Genomic DNA, 22338 nt, shown 5'->3' with positions numbered 1-22338 from the left:
TGTTAGAATAGAAACTGGGAAAACAAGAACATCAGCAGCAGCCTGAAGGAATGCGGAGGGAATGTTGTCTATGGATGTGGAGCAAGGTTTTAATTTAGATAGTAGAGTTTTAATATAGTTAGTGGAGACAGGTTTGAGGGAGAAGGTAGTGTTACTACTGATGAAAGAGTTTGAGCTATTAGGTCTATTATTGTTGGTGGGAAGGTTTGTGTCTGTATTTAGTAATTTGGATATTGAGTCTATAAAGTAGTTGTTAAATATGGAGGCAGTTTCTTCATGTGTTTTGTCAGGATGAGGGTTAGGGGAGGCTTGCGTACCTGGGTGTAGTATTTGATTTACAGAGTGATAGAACGTTTTAGGATTGGATTAAAAGGTAGAAGATGGATTATTATAGAAGTTTTTCTTATCTTTGTTTATGTGACTTTTGGCAAGATTTCTGAGTTCTTTACATTTCTGGAGGTCGGGTTGATGTTTAGTTTTAGTCCAAATTTTCCATGCTCTGTCTTTTTTTTTTTTAGTAATTCACGTGCGTTTACGGTCAGCCATGGGGCTATGTTAGACTTTATGTGGACTGTTCTAAGGGGTGCCACAGAATTTAAAATACTTAGGAAAATGGAGTTATAAAAGTGGACAGCTTCATCCAAAGTGAGTAGTTTTAAAGGGATTCCAGTTCACTTTTGATAGTAAAGATTTGAGTGTTTCAGGATTAAAGTTTGTTAATTGCCGGTGTTTGATAAACCTTTGAGGTTTAGCTTGATGGGATGTGTATCTTAGTACTTTTACTGGATAGTGTTCACTTAGGGAATATTAACTTTAATTGATTGTAATTCTTTTCTTATCACAGTATTCCAAGTAATAGAAATATTCCACAAGAAATCGGGACTCAGTTTAATGAGAATAAGACTAAAATACTACCTGTTAATTATAATATTAATAAACTAGATAAGAAATTACATAAATACATTGTGAAAAATAGTAAAATCACTTACTTAGGTATAATCTTGTCTAATATCAAAGATATAACAACCCTTAATTATAACAACTTAAATTCAAAAAACAAACTCTTAATAAATGGAATCATTTTTTTTTCACTATGGAAGAGAGACTCTCCCCAATTAAAATGATTATCCTTCCTAAAATTCTATATATAAAATACAACCTTTATCCTTCCCGCTTTCAAAAAATACAAAAGAGTATAATTCTTTATTTCTGAGATTTCTATGGTTCCCTAATAAGCCTAGACTGGCTTTAAACTATCACATTTGAGATTGGACATTGGGTGGTATTGGTTTTCCAGCTTTAGAATTATATTTATTATCCTCCTTTGTTAAGACAATAATATTTTGGTTACATAACAATTATAATGCCAAATGGAAAGATATTCAGGGAGATATTTGGGGTAAATCTAATAATTTAATAAAATCATACCATACTAAAAATAGCTACAAATACATTTCACTGGTTAGTAAAAGACTTTTACAGATAACAAAAACAAACCAGTTAGCTCTTATTATATTAACACAATAATAACCTCCTTTAAAATTTTCATTTTCAGGAACCCTGACTATAAAGTATGGATTTTCTTTGTATTTTTAACTGACTATACTCAGAATAGCATTAATACATTTAATTTAACAACAATGACTACACTGAAAGATAAAAAACTGTTATACTGGTATCAATTACTAGACAATAGGAAGCTACAAAATGTTAACCGTAGTATTAATAAGTCTGATTTAAGCAAAGACATGCAGCTAGAAATTCAAAACTGTAGACAATTAGTTGAATATAAGATTAATCTAATGCAAACAATAATTAGAAATTCTTTATGCACATTCATTGATTTACTCTTTATTCTAGTGCAACAGAATATAATTGGAAAGGGACGTCTATCTAAAATATATAAGGTACTTAGAAATCAACAGTATGTAACAGAGAAACCTATTGGGACTATTTTAGACTTGTTAGTAATAGTAATTCCCCAAGTAAAGATGATAAAAAACTAATACTCCGATCTTCAAAACAAACTACTTCATCACAAATGTGGAGGATGTGATCTTTTTAAGTTCTTACATAGGACCTGTATCACACCACATAAAGTTGAAGTGATGTACAATATAAACATAGGATGCTGGAGATGTAAACTAAATGTTAAAACTGACTGGCAGCATATGTTTTATGATTATATAAAACTTAAAACATAATGGGATAATATTAATTCTTTTTCACAGTCTGTTTTTAATGATAATTTTTTGTTGACCATATCTTATTTTATTTAATCCACTTATTACCGCGTGTGTCATGAAAATAAAATACCGCCTTTTATGGAGTATCTTAACATTAGCAAGAAAAGTCATTACCAGGAACTGGAAGAATGAGACTACTCCTACTATGAAGGAATTTGTACACTTGGTAACTGAAGTCTGTCATCTTGAACTTCTCACAATCAAGACAACAACATCTAAAATCACCTCTTTATGGATGAAATTTAAAGAATTGCTGGATAAATAGACTAATAATTAACTAACAACTACTCATTACATTTATTTTCTGTTCAAAAAGCTTTGTTTTATAGTAGACACCATTGTAAATAGTTATTTTAGTTGTTTATTATTGTTCTTTTAGATATGTATATTTGTTTTATAATATTTCTATTATCATATATTAATGTTTCGTTGTTAAAATTTTCAATAAAACAATTGAGAAAAAAAGAAGTAAAGCAAATAAAATCATACAAAATACTGAAAAGATAGGGAAGAGAGAGCAAGACAGAATGGAAAGGCAGTATTAAAAGGAATATTGAGAAGATATCTGTATGGCTCTCAAGGATTTAAAGTCCAGAAGATTTAGGATTTTTGCATGGAGGCATTTGCAAATGTAATTTTATTCCCTATGTAGAGTTCAAGTAATTTCTTCTCAGGTAGAAAGCATTTATTGGAGGTGAAAAGAGAAAGAGAAGAATTAGGAACATGTTTTTGGAATATAATGACTTGTCAAATTAAAAAAATTCCTTACGGAATACTTTGCCAGAAACATTGGAGGAGCAAATGACTGTAACTAATAAAATGATTCTTCTTAACTGGAAAAATAGGATCTGAATTAGTTAGATGCATTAGGGTCTTGCAGTGTTAATGATGTTGGCTGCCAAAAAAGCAATTACTACAAAATGGAAGGCAAAATGTTATCCATCCATAACTGAAATACTAAATTTTGTAAAGAGAAATAAAAGGGTTGGAAATATGATCTTTAGAAATGGAAGGAGCAAATTACTTAAAAATAAATTGCATTTGTGGGAACAATACATGCAATTTTTAGAAGGAGGAGGAGTGAATTTTAAGGGCAATTAGGACTTGAGTAATTTATATAATGATGTTGCAGTAAATGTTACTTGTTAAAAATAAAAGCATATGTATAATGCAGGAAAATAATGAAAAATGTTTACAATGACTTGTTTTCTTTTGTATAACTATATGCATTAAAACTGTGTGAATGTAATAAAGGTGTTAACAATGAAAAAATAAACTTTACCAGTATTTAGTATTTTTTCTCCACTTCTTTCAGAAACACCCTTCCCATAGCAATTAACAAAAAAATGACTATTGTGTCTCTACTGATGTTCAGACAGCTACCACTTTATCCATAAACTTTCTTTCTGTAATAGCTTTTACTTACTTTTATATATAAAAAGTCTATGCAAACAATTTCCCCTAAATTAATTTTAAAATTACATAGTAAAGTCATCAGTGTCTCTGTATAATGTAGCCAACTACTTGGACCTTTCAACATAATGAAGGTTTCTATCTTAGGAGTTCTTTCAGGGTTCCTTGGATTAGAATACATGGCCATCCATACTGTTTCTCTGTCCTGCTAGAACTTTCCACCACCACCACATACTGTGCTCCAATAACCACATGTATTTGCACACTATGAATCTTCTTGTCATTTATAATGAGAAAAGTGAAATTCAGGTTTATACACATGATGTAACATACTTAACAAAATGAAAGGAAGTTTGTTAACAAATCAAAGATGAAAGCAGCCGTATACAAACAAGGCTGCTAACAGTACCACACAAAATGGTGTATTTGCCTCCTACACCCTCATGCAGATGATGTGCCCTTCCATACACTCCTCTACTTAAAATGACCACTGCAAGGACTCTGCACCTCTAAATAAAGGATTATCCTCCCCTTCCATGCCTCTTTTCTTGAAGCAGACAACACTTCCAGCGTTCAAGTGTTTTAATCAATTGAAGTAATAGTGTTTCTACTGAGCCTACCCCAGTATGAAATCTCATGAATCTCTACTTTGGCACTACAATATGCTCCCTTTCTCTCTGCCTTCTTTACTACTTTACTGTCCTATAATCTAGCTCTGTGGAAGAGTAATTCCTTTGTCTTAAATCTACATAAGTTGGGGTGGGACCATTTCTTGACAACATTCACATCTCTATTAGTCTGATTGTAATTCTAAATAGTTATCAACCAATTATGGTTCTACTGTGATGCACTGTTAAAACAACACAAACATATTTATGTCTGATATGAAGCAAATTCATAAAAAAGAAATGCTTACCTGTCTTAGATTTAGGGCATCCAAGTAAACAGAATCTTCCACAAACACAACACTTTTGCAGGGCATATTAATCCCTAAAGCAAGTGATCCAGTGGCAGTTACAACCTGTGAAAACATCACAGTATTATTTGTGGTGCTTCACATTACTGCAAGGTACATACATTGTGTAAATATTTCACACTACTACTTCTTTCACTGCTGCAGTCCTTGTTGGTATATTTCTGAAAAAATATTTATACATAATTTATTTGTCCCTTACACGAGTGTACAATTCTTTCATGTCAGTGTTCATTTAGACACATTACTGTGTTGAGATTGCTTTTATTCTGACAGTGCATTCATAAAATGACACAGTAGTAAACATTGTAAGTTAAAAGACATTGCACATTGATTTACTGTCATAGAACTTAACAGCATTTATATTCTTTTTTGGCTAGATTCAATAAACACTACACGGTCTGTTTATACTCTGTGTGCAGTGCAGTGGGACGCACACATGGTAGCAAACTGTTTTGGATTCAGTAAGCAGCTTTACACAGTGTGTAGAGCTGCAGATAGCCACGCAAACAAGGTAAACACTGTGGCATGCTTATTACAGCATAAGAAGCTGAACTGTATGCTAATCAACCAATCTAAAATGTAGTAGCTATTCAACAAACTATAAAGCAACCATGTAGACTCACTGCTGGTTTTCCTTGTGAATTCCAAAACCTACTGGAATACAGCCAAGGAAAGCAGTCTACACAGAAACAATGTTAGGGGCTTTAATTCATGTGTATGTGCAACAGGCTGTCTATGCTGCTACTGTTAATAGACAAAGGCCAAGAAGAAGAGTTTTCAGACCCAGTTTAATTTGTCGCAATCTACATGACATGAAAATTGTAGAGTGCTGCAAGGTGGATAAAGACACACTACAGAAACTCTGCAGCCTCTGTTGTCCTCAAATCAGAGCCAGGGCAAACCGAGGGGAACCCATGCTAATGGAGACAAAGGTATGTGTGGCACTTAGAATTTTACCTAAAGATACCTTTCAGAGACAAACAGGGGACATGCTGGGGGTGTCACAGGCATCAGCATCCAGGATCCTCCATCAATTGCTGAATGCTGTACTCCAACATGCCAGTGATCACATATAATTTCCCCATACTCCTGAGGCCAGGGCCAGAAATATGCAGGAGTTCTACCCTGTAGCACACTACCCTGGACTACTGGGTGCCATAGATTGCACACATGTAGAAATTAAGGCACCACCCAGGGAACCGGGAAGGTTCTACATAAATAGAAAGGGCTACGACTCTATTAATTGCAAAGTTATGTGTAATGCCAAGGGATTCATCCTGAATGTGTGTACTGGCATCCCAAGCAGTTACCAAGACTCACATATCTGGCACAGCTCCCAAAAATATCAGATGTTCAACAGGGGAATATCTCACAGGGTCACCTCCTGGGGGATGCAGGTTATGCACTGGAACTGTGGCTGATGAAATGCACACAAACCTGCTGAAGAATGCCACAATGAGGCACATGCTCAAACCAGAAGTATCATAGAGCGTGTGTTTGGGCCGCTGAGGTCACAGTTCCAGTGCCTAGATACAGCTGGGGGAGCCCTGCTGTACAATCCACATACATGTACTGAAATATTCAGTGTGAATGCCATGATACACATAATTATCCAGAGAAAACAGCTTTTGCAGGATCAACAAGGGGAAGGGGCACAAATCCCACCAGCAACCCAAGACCACCACAGTCACAAACAGGTAAGGAGTCAGAGGGGGAAACCAGTAGCTGCTATGGGTGTAGGCAGACATAGGTCTGCTCACTATGTCCTAGCATTGGCTAAGAGAGAATGTACAGCACACTCACCACCTAAGGGGCTAAAACATTCCCCCTGAACACATACATAAAGTAACACTGATACCAGGTAACACTCACAACCTTTACCTACCCATGTAATGGCTGTGTACTGCGAGCATCAGACAGAGTCAGCCCTGAACTAAAACTGTTGTAGCTGCTGGATTTACAAGATAAGTGTTGAATCTGGAGTGTATTGTGTAATAATATGAATGACTGGCATATCCCTCCATATTGTTACTTGGCAGTGTAAGCAAGTAAATGGTAGGTGACTTCTACAGAAATGATCTCAACATGTGATAGCAGAGACTTATGAGACTTACACGTGTCCATTATTAAATAGTAGGCCTCAAGCATCAAAGATTCACACAGTCATACCTCTCAAAAGTACTGATAGTAACCACGTGCCCTAAGTTTAGCACCATATGCTTATACAGGAAAAGCATAAAGAGAGAAGTTAGAAAGTAATGAGACACATTTCAGTTTCAGACTTCACACACAAGATCATTTACAATACTAATGCAAAAAGGTTTGATACTATCAACTGTCTAATGCTCTAAGAGCAATATAAGTCAAAGGTAAAATTACCAATTCAACATCACAAATGCAGATACACTAAGCACTAAGTCAGCCATGCACCCTGAGCATCAGACACAAAGCTTATGTATCCCTAATTCAAAAGATAGAAAGCAGGGATAAGGCACAGTTATCATCATTTGCACAGGGTGTTCTTTGGGGGGGGGGCAGAAAGCAAAAGAGGTAGGTGAGTGTGTGTGAGTAAGAAAGAGAAGCAGGCAGACGTTTGGATAAAGTAACAAATGGACAGAGAGACAAAATTAGTATTAAGCTTTACAGCTGAACCATGTACAGTGGATATAAAAAGTGTGCACACCCTTGTTAAAATGCCAGGTTTTTGTGATATAAAAAATTAGACCACAATAAATCATTTCAAAACTTTTCCCACCTTTAATGTGACCTATAACCTATACAATTCAATTGAAAAACAAATCTGTTAGCGGGAAAAATATAAAAAATAAAAAACGTTCAATAAGCTGGCTGCATAAGTGCACACACCCTTATACTAATACTTTGTTGAAGCACCTTTTGCTTTAATTAGAGCATTCAGTCTTCTTGGGTACACACCTGCCATCAATTAAGGAGACTCTGATTAACCCCAAATAAAGTTCAGCTGTCCTAGTAGGATTTTCTTGACATTTACTCAGTTCCTTGCTACAGCAAAAGCCATGGTTCACAGAGAGCTTACAAAGCATCAAAGGGATCTCATTTTTGAAAGGTATCAGTCAGGAGAAGGGTACAAAAAATTTCCACAGCATTGGATATACCATGGAACACAGTGAAGACAGTCATCAAAAAGTGGAGAAAATATGGGACAACAGTGATGTTGTAAAGGACTGGATGTTCCTCCAAAATTGATGAAAAGACAAGACGAAAACTGGTCAGGGAGGCTGCCAAGAGACCTACAGCAACACTGAAGGAGCTGCAGGAATTGCGGGCAAGTACTGGTTATGTACTACATCTGACAACAATCTCCCGTATTCTCCATATGTCTAGCCTATGGAGAAGGGTTGCAAGACAGAAGCCTTTTCTTACACAGAAAAACATCCAGTTTTGGCTATAATTTGGAAAACAATACATCAAGTCTCCCAAAAGCATGTGGGAAAATGTGTTATGGTCTGATGAGACTAAGGTTGAACTTTTTGGCCACAATTCCAAAAGGTACATTTGGCACAAAAACAAAACTTTGCATCACCAAAAGAACACCATCCCCATGGTGAAGCATGGTGGTGGCACTATCATGCTTTGGGGTTGCTTTTCTTAAGCTACAACTGGGGCTTTAGTCAAGGTGGAAGGAATTATGATAAGTTCCAAATACCAGTCACTTTTGCTCCAAAACCTTCAGGCATCTGCTAGAAAGCTGAAGATGAAGAGGAATTTCACCTTTCAACATGACAATGACCTCACACATACATCCAAATCAACCGAAAAATGGCTTCACCAGAAGAAATTTAAAGTTTTGGAATGGCCCAGCCAAATCCCAGACCTAAATCCAATAGAAAATCATTGGAGGTGCGCACAAGAGATGCCCTTGCAATCTAACAGATTTGTAGGGCATTTGCAAGGAAGAGTGGGCAAATATTGCCAAGTCAAGATGTGCTAAGCTGATAGACTCCTACCCAAGAAGACTGAATGTTGAAATTAAATCAAAAGATGCTTCAACAAAGTACTAGTTTAAGAGTGTGTACATTTATGCAACCAGCTTATTGTACGTTTTTTATTTTTTATATTTTCCCCATAACAGATTTGTTTGTTTTTCAATTGAATTGTACAGGTTATAGGTCACATTAAAGGTGGGAAACATTTTGAAATGATTTATTATGGCCTCATTTTTTTATATCACAAAAACCTGGCATTTTAACAGGGGTGTGTACACTTTTTATATCCGCTGTAACTGTTGTGTGTGTGTCTGTATGCATTCTCCAGGTGAAACTGGTGCGTGAGTGCCTGCATGAACACACCCAAGCTCTATGCTACATCTACATCTTGGTATATCAGACAGGTGTGAGCCATGCATGGTAGAGGTGGCAGTTCATCATTGTCGTACCTAACCACGAGAAATGGCTCTGCCAGGAATTGCACTGGCATGTCCATGCCCACAGTCAGATGCACTGCTGCTACCTGAATGTGATTGATGTCTGCTGGGAGAACTCCCCACACAAGGGCATGCAGGACCACGACCCTATAGCCTGCCATGTCTGGGTGTGGACAGCTCAACCACTGACACAGCAGTGGAAGTACTGCCACTATGGGAGCATGATCAGGCATGGCCACTTTGGCTAACAGCAGATGATGTGGTTGACCTATGCCCACAAGGATGCCATTCCCCTTCCAGCAGATGTTCCTTCACAGACACTGCCTATTCCAATGTGTCATTCATCCAATCCCTTGAATTGGCAATGTGGTGGAGGCAGTCATGCATGTCAACCTGTGCCACATCTACAACCCTAAGCATTTCTCTGGAGGACCTATGAGAATGTTCCTGTGCCTGCATGATTGCCCTAAACATAAGTTGAGTGGGAGCATGATCAGGCATGGCCACTTTGGCTAACAGCAGATGATGTGGTTGACCTATGCCCACAAGGATGCCATTCCCCTTCCAGCAAATGTTCCTTCACAGACACTGCCTATTCCAATGTGTCATTCATCCAATCCCTTGAATTGGCAATGTGGCGGAGGCAGTCATGCATGTCAACCTGTGCCACATCTACAACCCTAAGCATTTCTCTGGAGGACCTATGAGAATGTTCCTGTGCCTGCATGATTGCCCTAAACATAGGTTTACATCTGGATCAAGGGGAGGATGGACAGCAGGCATCCTCCGAGCACCCTTAAATACCCTCCTGCATGGCACCTCACCCACACTTTGACTATGACCAGAGACAACAGGTACTGAAGCCACAGTAACCACACTTCCCTGATTGACTGTCTCACCCTCCACCTGTCCAATATTTGAGGGCTCACTGGAATGGGTAGATATAGGCTTACTAGTTCTGTCTGATGGAATTACAAGGGATGCCTGTCTGTCAACATCAGTGTCAGATTCATCCTCTGCACCCCCCCGAATGTTCCTCTGTTTGGCCACCATCATGGTACCACCACCTGGAAAGAAACTAGGCACCTACAAATGTGGACGGTCCAGTTAATGTGAATACACTATAAACAAGGGTGAGGTCTTTTTAGAAAGTAGAAAAAGATGGATAACAAGTAAAGGGCATTATAATTGTGAGTCCAAGGGGTTGGTATACCTTGCTACTTGTCACAAATGTAATTCCTTCTATGTGGGCAAAACAGAGAGAACCTTAAAGAGAAGAATATACAAATATATTTATGATATATCTAAGGGAAAAGAAACTAATGCACTATTCAAACATTCTAAAGTGTGTGAAGGTTATAAATTCTTCTTTTTGGTTCTGGAACAAATTAAAAATGACATTAGGGGTGGCCCATGGAAAGATGAAATAGAATATAAGGAATTATGGTGGCAAGTTACTTTGGAATCAGGTAAAACCCCAGGGCTAAACGACTATTTGTCCATATTACCACTTTTAAAATTAAGGTCAGCCAAATTGTGAAGAAAGACAAAATACATGTAATATTTCTGTATGGCAGAAGATGGCACTGTTTCCTAAGAAAACGTAGCTTTTAAAACGAATAAATAAACATTCCCTTAAAAAACATCGATTCTCTTATATTTTATAAATATTTTAAATTTATAAAGGTTTTATTTTGGTATGATAATTAATGTGAAGTATTTATTGAGAAGAACTTACATGATTTATATTTAATAAAGAGTTTAATTGATGGATTTTAATAACAATAACATTTATGAGTGGAAACTGAAGACTATATGATTAATATTCATGAGCCTAAATGTATGTTCATTTGTCCATTTGGATAAAATGAAGGAATTTTACTGGTTCAATGTTTTTAAAGGCAGCATATATACAATTAAAGAATTTAGACATGGCATCTGATGAAGTCCAATGAATGTGTGACGAAAACGCAAGGTGGAATACAAAGCGTTTATGTGGTTTCCTGTGTATTGTCGGTTGGAATAAAATATTCATCTTTTAATTGTGGCAAGCTCGCTTTTTATCTCTCTACGCTGCCAGGACTCTTGTTCTTTGGTTTTTGGTTATTTTGGAGTGCTTCCGATCACTATATTTACAGTAGCTTTTCAGCGGACTGGCTATGGAGAGAGATTCCCCGATGAACAACAAGGGGTTTGACGAACTAGGTCAATTGCATAAGCTGATTGGACAGCTTACCGAGTTTATTATTCTTATGCCGCTTTGCAAATCATTGGTGGGGATGAACATTAATGCGTCCCAAGTAGCAGGAAGTGAAACAGAAGGGTTTTTAGTACATAAAAATAAGAGGAAAAGGGAGCTTATTGGCGGAAATTCTGATGCTGGTGACCTGGAGGAACCGAATGGTGGAACATTTAATCCTGAAGTTACACCAAGGATTTTTGGACATAAAAGCCCTATGGAATCGATTACAGGAGATAATATTAACAAAGTTAACATGAAATCGCTGACCTTGGGTCAAGCAAATTCAGGTACTGTTTCTAATAAAAGGCTAAAAGAGACAACTGAATGGCTAAAAGTAAATTATTGTTTTAAAGTGGAAGATGGAGGTCCTCAGGGGCCGTATAATTCTGAGTCTTATTGTAAAAAGGTGGACAAGATTTCAAAACTAATGTATAAATATAGAACATTGTGTATTGAAAACGCATATCTTACAGAATGCATTAATAGGAACATTGTTCCAAAAGGTTTAAGGGTATATAAATAGCCTAATAATGTACAGATGGGCTCAGTTTTTCACAAAGAATTATTAGAAGTATTTAATAAATGTGGTCTTGATGTTTTAAAATTAATTATTAAGAAGAATGGTAGAACACAGGAAGCACTGCAAAAAGAAATTGATGAACCTGACATGTATATGAAGGAAGACCTTATTTTTGGGATTAAGGAAGAAAAAGAAAAATATTTCAAAGTAAGATGTGAAATTGATGGGAAATGTGATGAATTAATGAATAGAAAAATGAAAAAATTAAAGAGGGACATGCAAGAATATGAGAAGAATGTTAGTTACCCCAAACCACCATACAAGAATAGGAAGATTTATGGACCTAAAGGACAGGAGAAAGATAATGACCAGAACAATGAGCAGGTTTTGGGTGGATGGGATGAATATGACTACAACTCAGAATTTCCCCCACTAACTAGGGAAAACAGATTCCCTAATAAGCAAGGACAATACAAAGAAAATGTTCAAGTGAGGGGGGCGGGAGAAGAGGGAGGGGGAGATATTAGATATACATACCCCTGTCCCAATTGAGGAAAATTCTGATCAGGAAGTGGAAGTTGTAGGATTCAGAAATACCTATAATGGTTTTTCGATTTACAATTGTAGCAATGTCCCTCTTGTTAAGGAACACTTCAACCTTTTGGGCAAAGGACTCAAATTCATCCCTTATGTTAAAGGAGACCTCACAAGAACATTATTGGATATTAAATTGTTTTTAAGGAAAATAAATTTAGAAATGTTATTTTCAAAAAATAATATAAAAAAATACAATTAATAATAATCAAGCCTTAGTAAGGAAAACTATTTTTAACCCCCCAATGCATTTACAACTAAAAAATTTGGAAGAGATTTTGGAAAAAGAAATCAGGGACTCACAAAGCAAAATTAGATATAAAATTAACCTCAGTAAGGAAGAAAATGAAATCTTGGATGAATTGAAATCCAACTTCAATGTCAGAATAATGAAACCAGATAAGGGTGGGGGGATTGTAATTATGGATATTATACAGTATGAGGGGAAAATGAACCAGATACTTAGGGATGAAATTAAATACACCTGTGTTTCCAAGAATGAGGTCAATCTGTCCTACAATAGGATAGATATGGAACTAGAAGATATGCTCCATGAGGGCACTAGTGACAAAAAAAGTTTATATATCTGAAGGTTGAAAAACCAAAATTCCCTATTATTTTTGGAATCCCCAAGATCCATAAAAATGCTGAGGACCCCCCCACTTAGACCGATAGTATCGGCTGATGGTTCGAAAACGTTGCCTCTAGCAAAATATGTAGATACTAAATCAAAGCATATTTGGGTCAACAATAAAGTTATACCTAAGGATTCTTGGGATTTAATAAGAGAAATTACTTCAGATTTATATACTGAGAATTTATTGTTTGTTACTATACACATAGTTGACCTATTCTCCTCCATACCTTATGTGACAGGAATGAAAATGTTTGAGGACATTGTTTTCCAGGATAAATCTTTAACCCACAGAGAAAAGATAGAAAGCACAGGATTTATGGAAATGGTCCTAAAAAATAATTTCCTGGTGTTTAATGGGGAATTTTTTCGACAAATTCAAGGGGTGGCCATGGGTGCGGCCTGTGCTCCTACCTTTGCAAATCTAGTTTTGGCTAAGTGGGAGGAAACATATGTCCTGAATTCAAACTTTAGTTCTTGTTGGACCCTATATCGTAGATTCTTAGACGATATAGTTATTTTTTGGAGAGGGAGTAGTCAGAAATTTGAAGAATTCATGGAATATATTGGTAAGACCACAGATTTCCTCAAATTCACTTACAAAAAGTCGTATGAAATGCTACCTTACCTGGACCTAGAGATATACAAAGTAAATAATACATTAGAAACTAGGATCCATAGGAAAGCTACTTTTTGTAATTCCATCCTTCACTATAGTAGTGCACATCCTGCACATTGTAAGAGGAATATAGTGAAAGGACAATTTGTTAGGGGGTCCCGCATGACCAGTATGGATAGTGACTTTGTTAATGAGTGTAATTTGTTGGAAAAGATGTTCCTGGAAAGGGGGTACCCTAAGGATTTTGTTAAAAATATTAGGTCTAAGGTGGAAAATGGTAGGGTCAACAAATTCAAGCCAATTAAGGGGGTTACAAAAACTAATGAAAATAATGAACTTGAAAATAAGGATATGAATAACGCTGTTGATTACCAACAGGCACTTGTTCTGGAATACAACGCAATAAATTACAACACAAAAGTAATTTTTCAGAAATAATGGAATAGATTTATCTCTTTCACAGATTTGGAGGGTATACCTAGGGTAACATCTAAAGTGGTTTATAAAAACTCAAGTAGTATAAAGGATATTTTAGAAAATAACAATAAAGACAACAAAAGAAATGTGGGTAGAGAAAATGGAAAGAAACTAGGCACCTACAAATGTGGACGGTGAAATCAATGTGAATACATTACAAACAAGGGTGAGGTCTTTTTAGAAAGTAGAAAAAGATGGATAACAAGTAAAGGGCATTATAACTGGGAGTCCAAGGGGTTGGTATACTTTGCTATTTGTCACAAATGTAATTCCTTCTATGTGGGCAAAACAGAGAGAACCTTAAAGAGAAGAATATACAAACATATTTATGATATATCTAAGGGAAAAGAAACTAATGCACTATTCAAACATTCTTAAAGTGTGTGAAGGTTATAAATTCTTCTTTTTGGTTCTGGAACAAATTAAAAATGACATTAGGGGTGGCCCATGGGAAGAGAAAATAGAATATAAGGAATTATGGTGGTAAGTAACTTTGGAATCAGGTAAAACCCCAGGGCTAAACGACTATTTGTCCATATTACCACTTTTAAAATTAAGGTCAGCCAAATTGTGAAGAAAGACAAAATACATGTAATATTTTTGTATGGCAGAAGATGGCACTGTTTCCTAAGAAAACGTAGGTTTTAAAATTAATAAATAAACATTCCCTTAAAAAACATCGATTCTTTTATATTTTATAAATATTTTAAATTTATAAAGGTTTTATTTTGGTATGATAATTAATGTGAAGTATTTATTGAGAAGAACTTACATGATTTATATTTAATAAAGAGTTTAATTGATGGATTTTAATAACGATAAAATTTATGAGTGGAAACTGAAGAATATATGATTAATATTCATGAGCCTAAATGTATGTTCATTTGTCCATTTGGATAAAATGAAGGAATTTTATTGGTTCAATGTTTTTAAAGGCAGTATATATACAATTAAAGAATTTAGACATGGCATCTGATGAAGTCCAATGAATGTATGATGAAAACGCAAGGTGGAATACAAAGAGTTTATGTGGTTTCCTGTGTATTGTCGGTTGAAATAAAATATTCATCTTTTAATTGTGGCAAGTTCATTTTTTATCTCTCTACGCTGCCAGCAGAGATGTAGCTTTACTCCCCCTCCCTCAAAAGAACAGGCAAATGACACATATTGCTAACAAACCATCAGTGAAATTCTAAAAGTGCTATCAAATGAACTGTCCCTGAAACATGTGTACAGATTTAACACAGAATATTCCAATTTAAGTCATTGCCAATCATGTATACTTGCAAAATGCCCTGAAAAACATGTCCATGTCATCAGTATACTTCTAAGTAATGCATACAGATAACAGTAACAATTGCTAATTAATATATTCATAAAACTATGAAACAGATTTTTTTTTAAATTACAATTTAGCATCTGCAGTATATAACTGAAAAATGCAAGCATGCCTTCTCATGTTCAGTAGTCTTCTATGCATATATATATCCCAAAGTTACAGCCTCTTCTGTGTTCTTCACATAAACAAGTCTCCTCACCTTCAGGTTCCCTAGCTACATGTTTGCCTTTTTATTGTATAGATTCAGGGCTGTTAGCATGGTAAAGATACAAATGTTGGGTGAACTCATTAGAACTGCTGAATCCTAATTGCTCGGCTCCATGTAGTACATGTAAACATGATGCAGGCACTCCCGCAGTGTTTGTTGCTAAAGGACTGTGACTGTGAATGATTACTGGTAGGGAGAAGGAAAACACAACAGCAAAGCAGACTGCCCTACCTCCAGTGGGTGTGTCAGGTATGACTTAAAAAGTGCAGAGAAATAATTTTATCAAGGTTGGAAATGTAAGTAAGCAGCACACAATTCACAGGTTCTGTTCATTAACATCTAACTTTCCCTTCATTTGTTGACAACTGTATATTATTGCCATTTAATATCCTCACACATTTTAAGGACAAGGATATAGAATGTCTTACAGACTGCATGTCTCAGATTACTGGTCAGATAAGACAAAACTAAACAACAAACACAGAGAGGTAAAACAGAGCTGCATTTCTGCAAATAACAGTCATAAATGGTTGTGCGATCACTCGGTGTACTACATCTGAAATGTATACATGTACAAATAACTATGTGATTTCTTAGGACTGTGGATGATGTACTAGTTGACTGTATGTAGAATGATTTCAGTTTCATGCTGCAAAGCTGATTGTGTGGCAAAGAGGGATAAAGCACCCTTTCTGTGTTCTGAAGGTTCATTGGAGTGATAGTTCAAATCAAGACCGATGTAAAAATATTTCAAGTGTGCTAACAAACATTTTGTAGTGTTTATATCATAGATTGCTCTTCTTCATTTCAACTACTATTTTAATGACCTACACAGGCACAATAGGGATACTCTCAATCTTTGGATGACTGAATTTGAGACTGCGGACATCCCACAGCTATGAAGTATGACAATAACAGAGCATTTGTAATACTCAGAAAGATAAATATAGGCAAGACTGGTATGCACAATGCTCTTCTATTCTTTTTTGTTCTTTCACCAGCTAATGCTGACATTGAGTTAAATAGATGTGCTCATGCTTCTTGAATGGAGATACTGAGGGAAACAAGTGGTATGTATGCAACACAACAGAATTATTATTATTATTATTATTATTATTGTAGCTTTAAAAGCTAGAGATAGATTTTTGGATTTTTTATACAGTTGTAGCAAATTGAGCATGCATATCCTAACTGTAAAAGCAAGTATGCATGCATTACAAGTATGCATGCATTAGTCTGTAGCACAAATCAACTTTAGGAATCAAATATAAGACTGTAATTAGGGGTTCTGAGTTCACATATAATGAGTCACAACCAGATTTCCTCTGAGCAACTGCACAATGGTACCTCCTATACCGAGCCAACAGATATTGCCAATATACTGGCCGACAAATTCAGTGCCAACTTCACCCCCCCCCCCAAAGGACCAATCACAATACCAGCAGATTGCCAGGCACCCAGTATTACTGCTGCACAGGTTAAAACAGCACTGTCCAAGGCCAATAATACAGCTTCTATGGGACCTGACAATATCCCTGGCTGTGTTCTACATGAACTACAGAGTGAATTGATGCCTCACATGTGTGCCCTGTTCAATTACAGCCTCACCTCAGGCTTTGTCCCTATGAAATGGCACACTGCTACAGTCATCCCTCTCCACAAAGGAGGAGCGACTACAGACCCTGGGAAACTATCAGCCATTAGCTTGATGAGTCCGATATGCAAAGCTATGGAATGCATCATCGTGGACCTAAAAAACAAGGATATATGAAATCTCCAAACTCTGGATCCCACACAGTTTGGTTTTGGGAAGGGTAGATCATGTCTGCTCAACTTGGTCAACTTCTTTCAGTCAGTCACCAGAGCTGTGGATGAAGCCAAGGTGGTTCATACAGCCTACCTTGATCTGGCTAAGACCTTTGATACCATTCCCCACTCAGGAATTATAGAAAAACTCACTAAGCTAGGCATCAACCCCTATATCACTAGGTGGGTTGCAAACTGGCTCACAGATAGAACCCACAGTGTGAAAGTAGTTTACTCCAAGTCAGACTGCAGACCAGTCATAAGTGGAGTCCCACAGGGTTCAGTCCTGCGTCCTCTCCTGTTTGGTATCTACTTCTCTGAAGTCCAGGACAACACAAAGGGACTCTGGCTGACAAAGTTTGCAGATGATTGCAAGTTGGGAGCTATTATTAACTCCCCAAGTGATGTTGACATCCTACAGAAAGGCCTCACTGAGACCGACTGGTGTCAGAACCATGGACTTAAGCTCAATGCCAAAAAATGTGTTGTCATCCCCCTTGGGAAAAACCTGGTTTACTTGAATTACCATGTCAATGGTAGTCCACTGAACACAGAAGGCATTATAAGAGATCTGGGAACATAGGTTGACAGCAACCTTTCTTTTGACCACCACATTGCCACTGTGATCAGAAAGTCCTTCTATGTGGCACATCTCATTAAAAAGGGTTTTGCATCCAGGAAGAAGGAGGTCACTGTCTCACTCTACTCTTCCCTCATTAGGCCAATCATCGAGTACAATGCTCCATTTGGCATGTACCTCGCTGGACACCTGCAACAGCTGGAGAGGCCACAAAAGTACCTCACATTGAGGATCCTAGGCCTTAAACACTTGTCCTATATGGACAGACTCAAAAAACTTCAACTATTCCCTGTCCCATATTGCCTATTAGAGGCGATCTCTGCTTGACTTAGAAAGCCATGTCTGACCCAGCTTTGTTAGAAATGCTACATCTACAGAAATCCGAATCCCTCCGCACCACACACTCCAGAGACTTCAACCTCATTACCACAATCAACAGAACATACTGGAGGGACAGTTTCATAACCCAGAGACTGCCCATTGGAACAGACTTCCCATACATGTCAAGCAGAGCACCTTACTGGCCCTCTTCAAGAGAAACCTGATGAGTGGATGGGAAGTAGAAAATTCACCCAGGGGATCACTACAGTGGCTCTACTCAACAGTGGCACTGGGAACTAAGGTCAGGTGGCATGATGCTAGGGTAATCCTAAGGGCTAGGCTTGTAAAGGCTCCAGGGGTATTAGCCTAGTGCACACCTATGAACCTAAGAACAGAAAGAAGAAAATCATGGGAAAAAATAGGAGGTGCAACACCCAGCAGGATAAAAAAACTCTCATCAAACTAAACAAACAACTTAGCGGACAGATAAAGTATACCAAAGCCAAATGTGAGGTAAATTTGGCCTCCCAGGCAAAGGACAACCACAAGGCATTCTTTAGCTATATCCACAACTTAAAAGACAATACACAATTGTGTGCAGAGCACATTGTAAATGGAGCCACTTATACTGAGCCAGAAGATATAGCAAACCTACTGGCTGCCAAATTCAGCTCCAACTTTACCCCCCCCCCTTCAACCTCCCTTCAGGAAATACCATCAAATATACAAACCTTAATATTGCTAGGGAACAGGTCCTTAATGCTCTCTCAAAGGCTAAGAACACTGCAACAATGGACCCAGACAATATCCCATGATGCCTTCAAAATAGCATGAAACATGACCTATCAGGACCTCTGGAATTGCTATTTAAATGTAGCCTCCAAACAGGATATGTGCCTCAAAAATGGAGAACAGCAACAGTCATCCCTCTGCACAAAGGTGGGCCATCTATAGACCCCGGAAACTACAGACCTATAAGTTTCACTAGTCATGTATGCAAATATATGGAAAAAAAATGATCATGGAAATGATCAGTAATGATATAGTAAACCTCCAGCCACTGGATCCAACCCAGTTTGGTGTCATCAAGGGCAGATCATGCCTACAAACCTGGTGAACTTATTTGAGAAGGTCATCAAAGCAATGGATAAAGGCAAAAATGGTTCACACTGCCTACCTTGACATGGCCAAGGCATATGACAAAATACCCTGCTTGGGCATTGTTGACAAACTCAAGAGATTAAGTACAAACCCATTTGTCACCCGGTGGATAGCCAACTGGTTCACACACAGGACCCAGGAAGTTAAAACTGAGGAGAGTATCTTTACAAAGAGGCCAGTCACAAGTGTGGTCCCTCAGGGATCAGTCCTTGGACCATTCCTTTTTGGCATTTACTTCTCTGAAGTCAAGGCCAATGTCAATGGTCTGACAAAATTTGCAGATTATTGCAAATGAGGAGCTATCACTGAATCCCACACAGACACAAATGTTCTTCAGGAAGGCCTGACACAGACTAGAAACTGGTGTCAGAGCCATGGACTGAAACTAAATACAAAAAAATGCATAATAGTATCCTTCAGAAAGTCATCCACCCCTGGCAACTACCACATTTAATTCACACCCCTTAGAGATGACCCAGTAGTCAGGAACTTGGGGACACACATAGACAGTAATCTAGCCTTTGAGCATCACATATCTACAGCAGTGAGGCAATCATTCCATGCTGTGCAACTTATAAACAAAGGTATGGCATTTAGGTCCAAGAAGTCATTGTTCCACTGTATTCAGCATTCAGCAGACCTATTGAGTACAATGCCCCTTTTGGTATGTATCTAACTAGGCATATTCAATAATTGGAATATCCCCAGAAGTTCCTCACTAAAAGAATTTTAGGGAGTATGTAAAATGTCTTATGCAGACCGCATCAAGGCCCTATCCCTGTATTCTGTCTTCTACAGGCTGTGGAGGGGAGATCTATGCCTGGCAAACAGGGCACTGTCACACCGCACTCTGATGAACTTCCTTCATATCAGCAAAACAAACAGCACCAGAATTAGTGCTTCTAAAGACTTAACTTTGCCTGTTATATAAACAGGACCTGCTGGAGGAAACATGTATGTATCCAAAGACTACCCTGTTTCTGTAACAGGCTCCTTATCCATGTGAAGCAGAGTTCCTCATTAACGCAATTCAAGTGTAACTTGGACAATTGGATGGAAAGTAGGAAATTCATCCCTGGCTCAGCACCTATGTCTCTAATGGACACAGGTAACCTGTAAACGGTTCATCTCCCAGGCCCCTGCGTGTAAATGTTTCATCTCTCAAGCCCCTGCTTACACTTATCAAGGGTATAATAGCAAAATACGGTGGTCTAACCACGTTGTATGTAGCAAGTCAAAAGCATTCAAATAACACACCTGACGGCTTCATCATATTATATTGTATTATGTTTTTTATACATGTGGACAGAGCTTGTCTTATTTAGTATATTGTAATTTGTTAGATGGGAGGTATCCGATTAAGCACCAGGTATATGCAGATGCTGCTCTGGAACTCCTTGCCATATTTTAAATTTTACTGTAACGTCACTGCTATGGGCGTGTCGTTTGGATGGACAGATTCAAATGTAGCACGTAAGCTCGTGCACTGACGTGTCTCTGTGAAACTACGTTTTCATGGCTTGACTTTATTTATGTTTATGTCTACTTTACAGCAATGTGTTTAGTTTTATATGTTCGGGCACGTAGTTTCATCATCAAGATCATGAGATAGTAAGTTTGATTGAGGTTGGTTATTGAGATCGCACACTAGATATTTTAATAATAAGTAATGACACTATGCTTATTTTGTTTATGATGATGAGCGTTGTTGCTGAATATAAGCTGGTTTAACAGAACGTGACTAGCGACCTTGCTTTAAGAGGTTTTTATTATATGAAAAAGAGTTTTTAAGTCATGCATTTGCGTATAATTTTTGCCAACCATTATGCAAGAAAAGATTGAACTAGGAACATTTAGGGATCCTGAACGCAATTTTATTATTGATGTTCTTTCTAGTTTAGTGTACATGTTTTTATGTTTAGAATAAGAAGCCATTTTTTGGCTTTATTAATGCTTGGGATTAATGCTTGGGTTTAATGGTTTGCTACTATGTTTTATCAGCACTATGAGTATGAGTAGGGACTGCACTGTCAGACTGATGTTTAGAAGGTTGTTTCTGCTATTGCAGTTGTCTCTTTAACTTTTATATAACTGATCGAATGATTATTCAATTAAATTGCACATTTTCCCGCCTGTTTGCATTTAAAAGTGGGATAGTTTTAGAGTGTTTTTTATGTCTGAGGAAGCGTAGGTGAACCTACACGAAAGCGCTTACATTTTCCTATGGATTAAAAGAGTTTTTTATATCTTGGATACACTGTGCGAGTTTTTCTTCAACTGATCGTTGGCCAGCTGCATATTGAACATTTAGAAACGCTGCAGGTGTGTTATTTGAATGCTATTGACTTGCTACATACAACGTGGTTAGACCACCGTATTTTGCTATTATACTACTTTTCTTGTTTTTATACGGTGCGTCTATTTAGTATTGGGGCTGTTTCCTGTGTGTCACTTATCAAGGGTACCAAAACTTGTCAGAGATTTGGGATGCATGGCTAGGCTTAAAAAGGCCATTGTGGTCATTACCCTAGTAAATACCTGTGAATCTATGAACCACTGCACAATGTCATTTTTTCAAAAGTACATACAGTACTAGAGTGCTTGTATGCTACTCATCCATGTTTACTGCAATAATCTCTGGAATTCTCTCTCTTATTGGCTCTTTAATTGAGCCAGTGAAAGAAGAAATCAAAGATGCATCACATCAAAGCAGTACAGCACAGTGGATACATATTTAGGGCTCTGCCCTGCCCCACCTTAACGTGTGCCAACCCTAACAGGTTCATTGAGTACCAAAATA

General features: G+C 37.4%; 1 protein-coding gene across 1 annotated transcript in view; it reads right to left on the bottom strand.

Annotated features, from left to right (window-relative positions):
* The window catches only part of LOC122794924 (probable ATP-dependent RNA helicase DDX60), a 3096781-nt gene that overhangs the window by 890559 nt on the left and 2183884 nt on the right, over nucleotides 1–22338 (bottom strand). Inside the window, exon 29 of the mRNA XM_044063517.1 lies at nucleotides 4576–4680. Within this exon, the coding sequence (XP_043919452.1) occupies nucleotides 4576–4680 (105 nt within the window). The remainder of the gene's footprint in view (nucleotides 1–4575; nucleotides 4681–22338) is intronic.

This window comes from Protopterus annectens, chromosome 2.part1 (assembly GCF_019279795.1).
Source record: "Protopterus annectens isolate FY-2018-M chromosome 2.part1, PAN1.0, whole genome shotgun sequence".
Taxonomy (NCBI): Eukaryota; Metazoa; Chordata; order Ceratodontiformes; family Protopteridae; genus Protopterus; species Protopterus annectens.
This window is presented reverse-complemented; position numbering and strand designations above follow the sequence as displayed.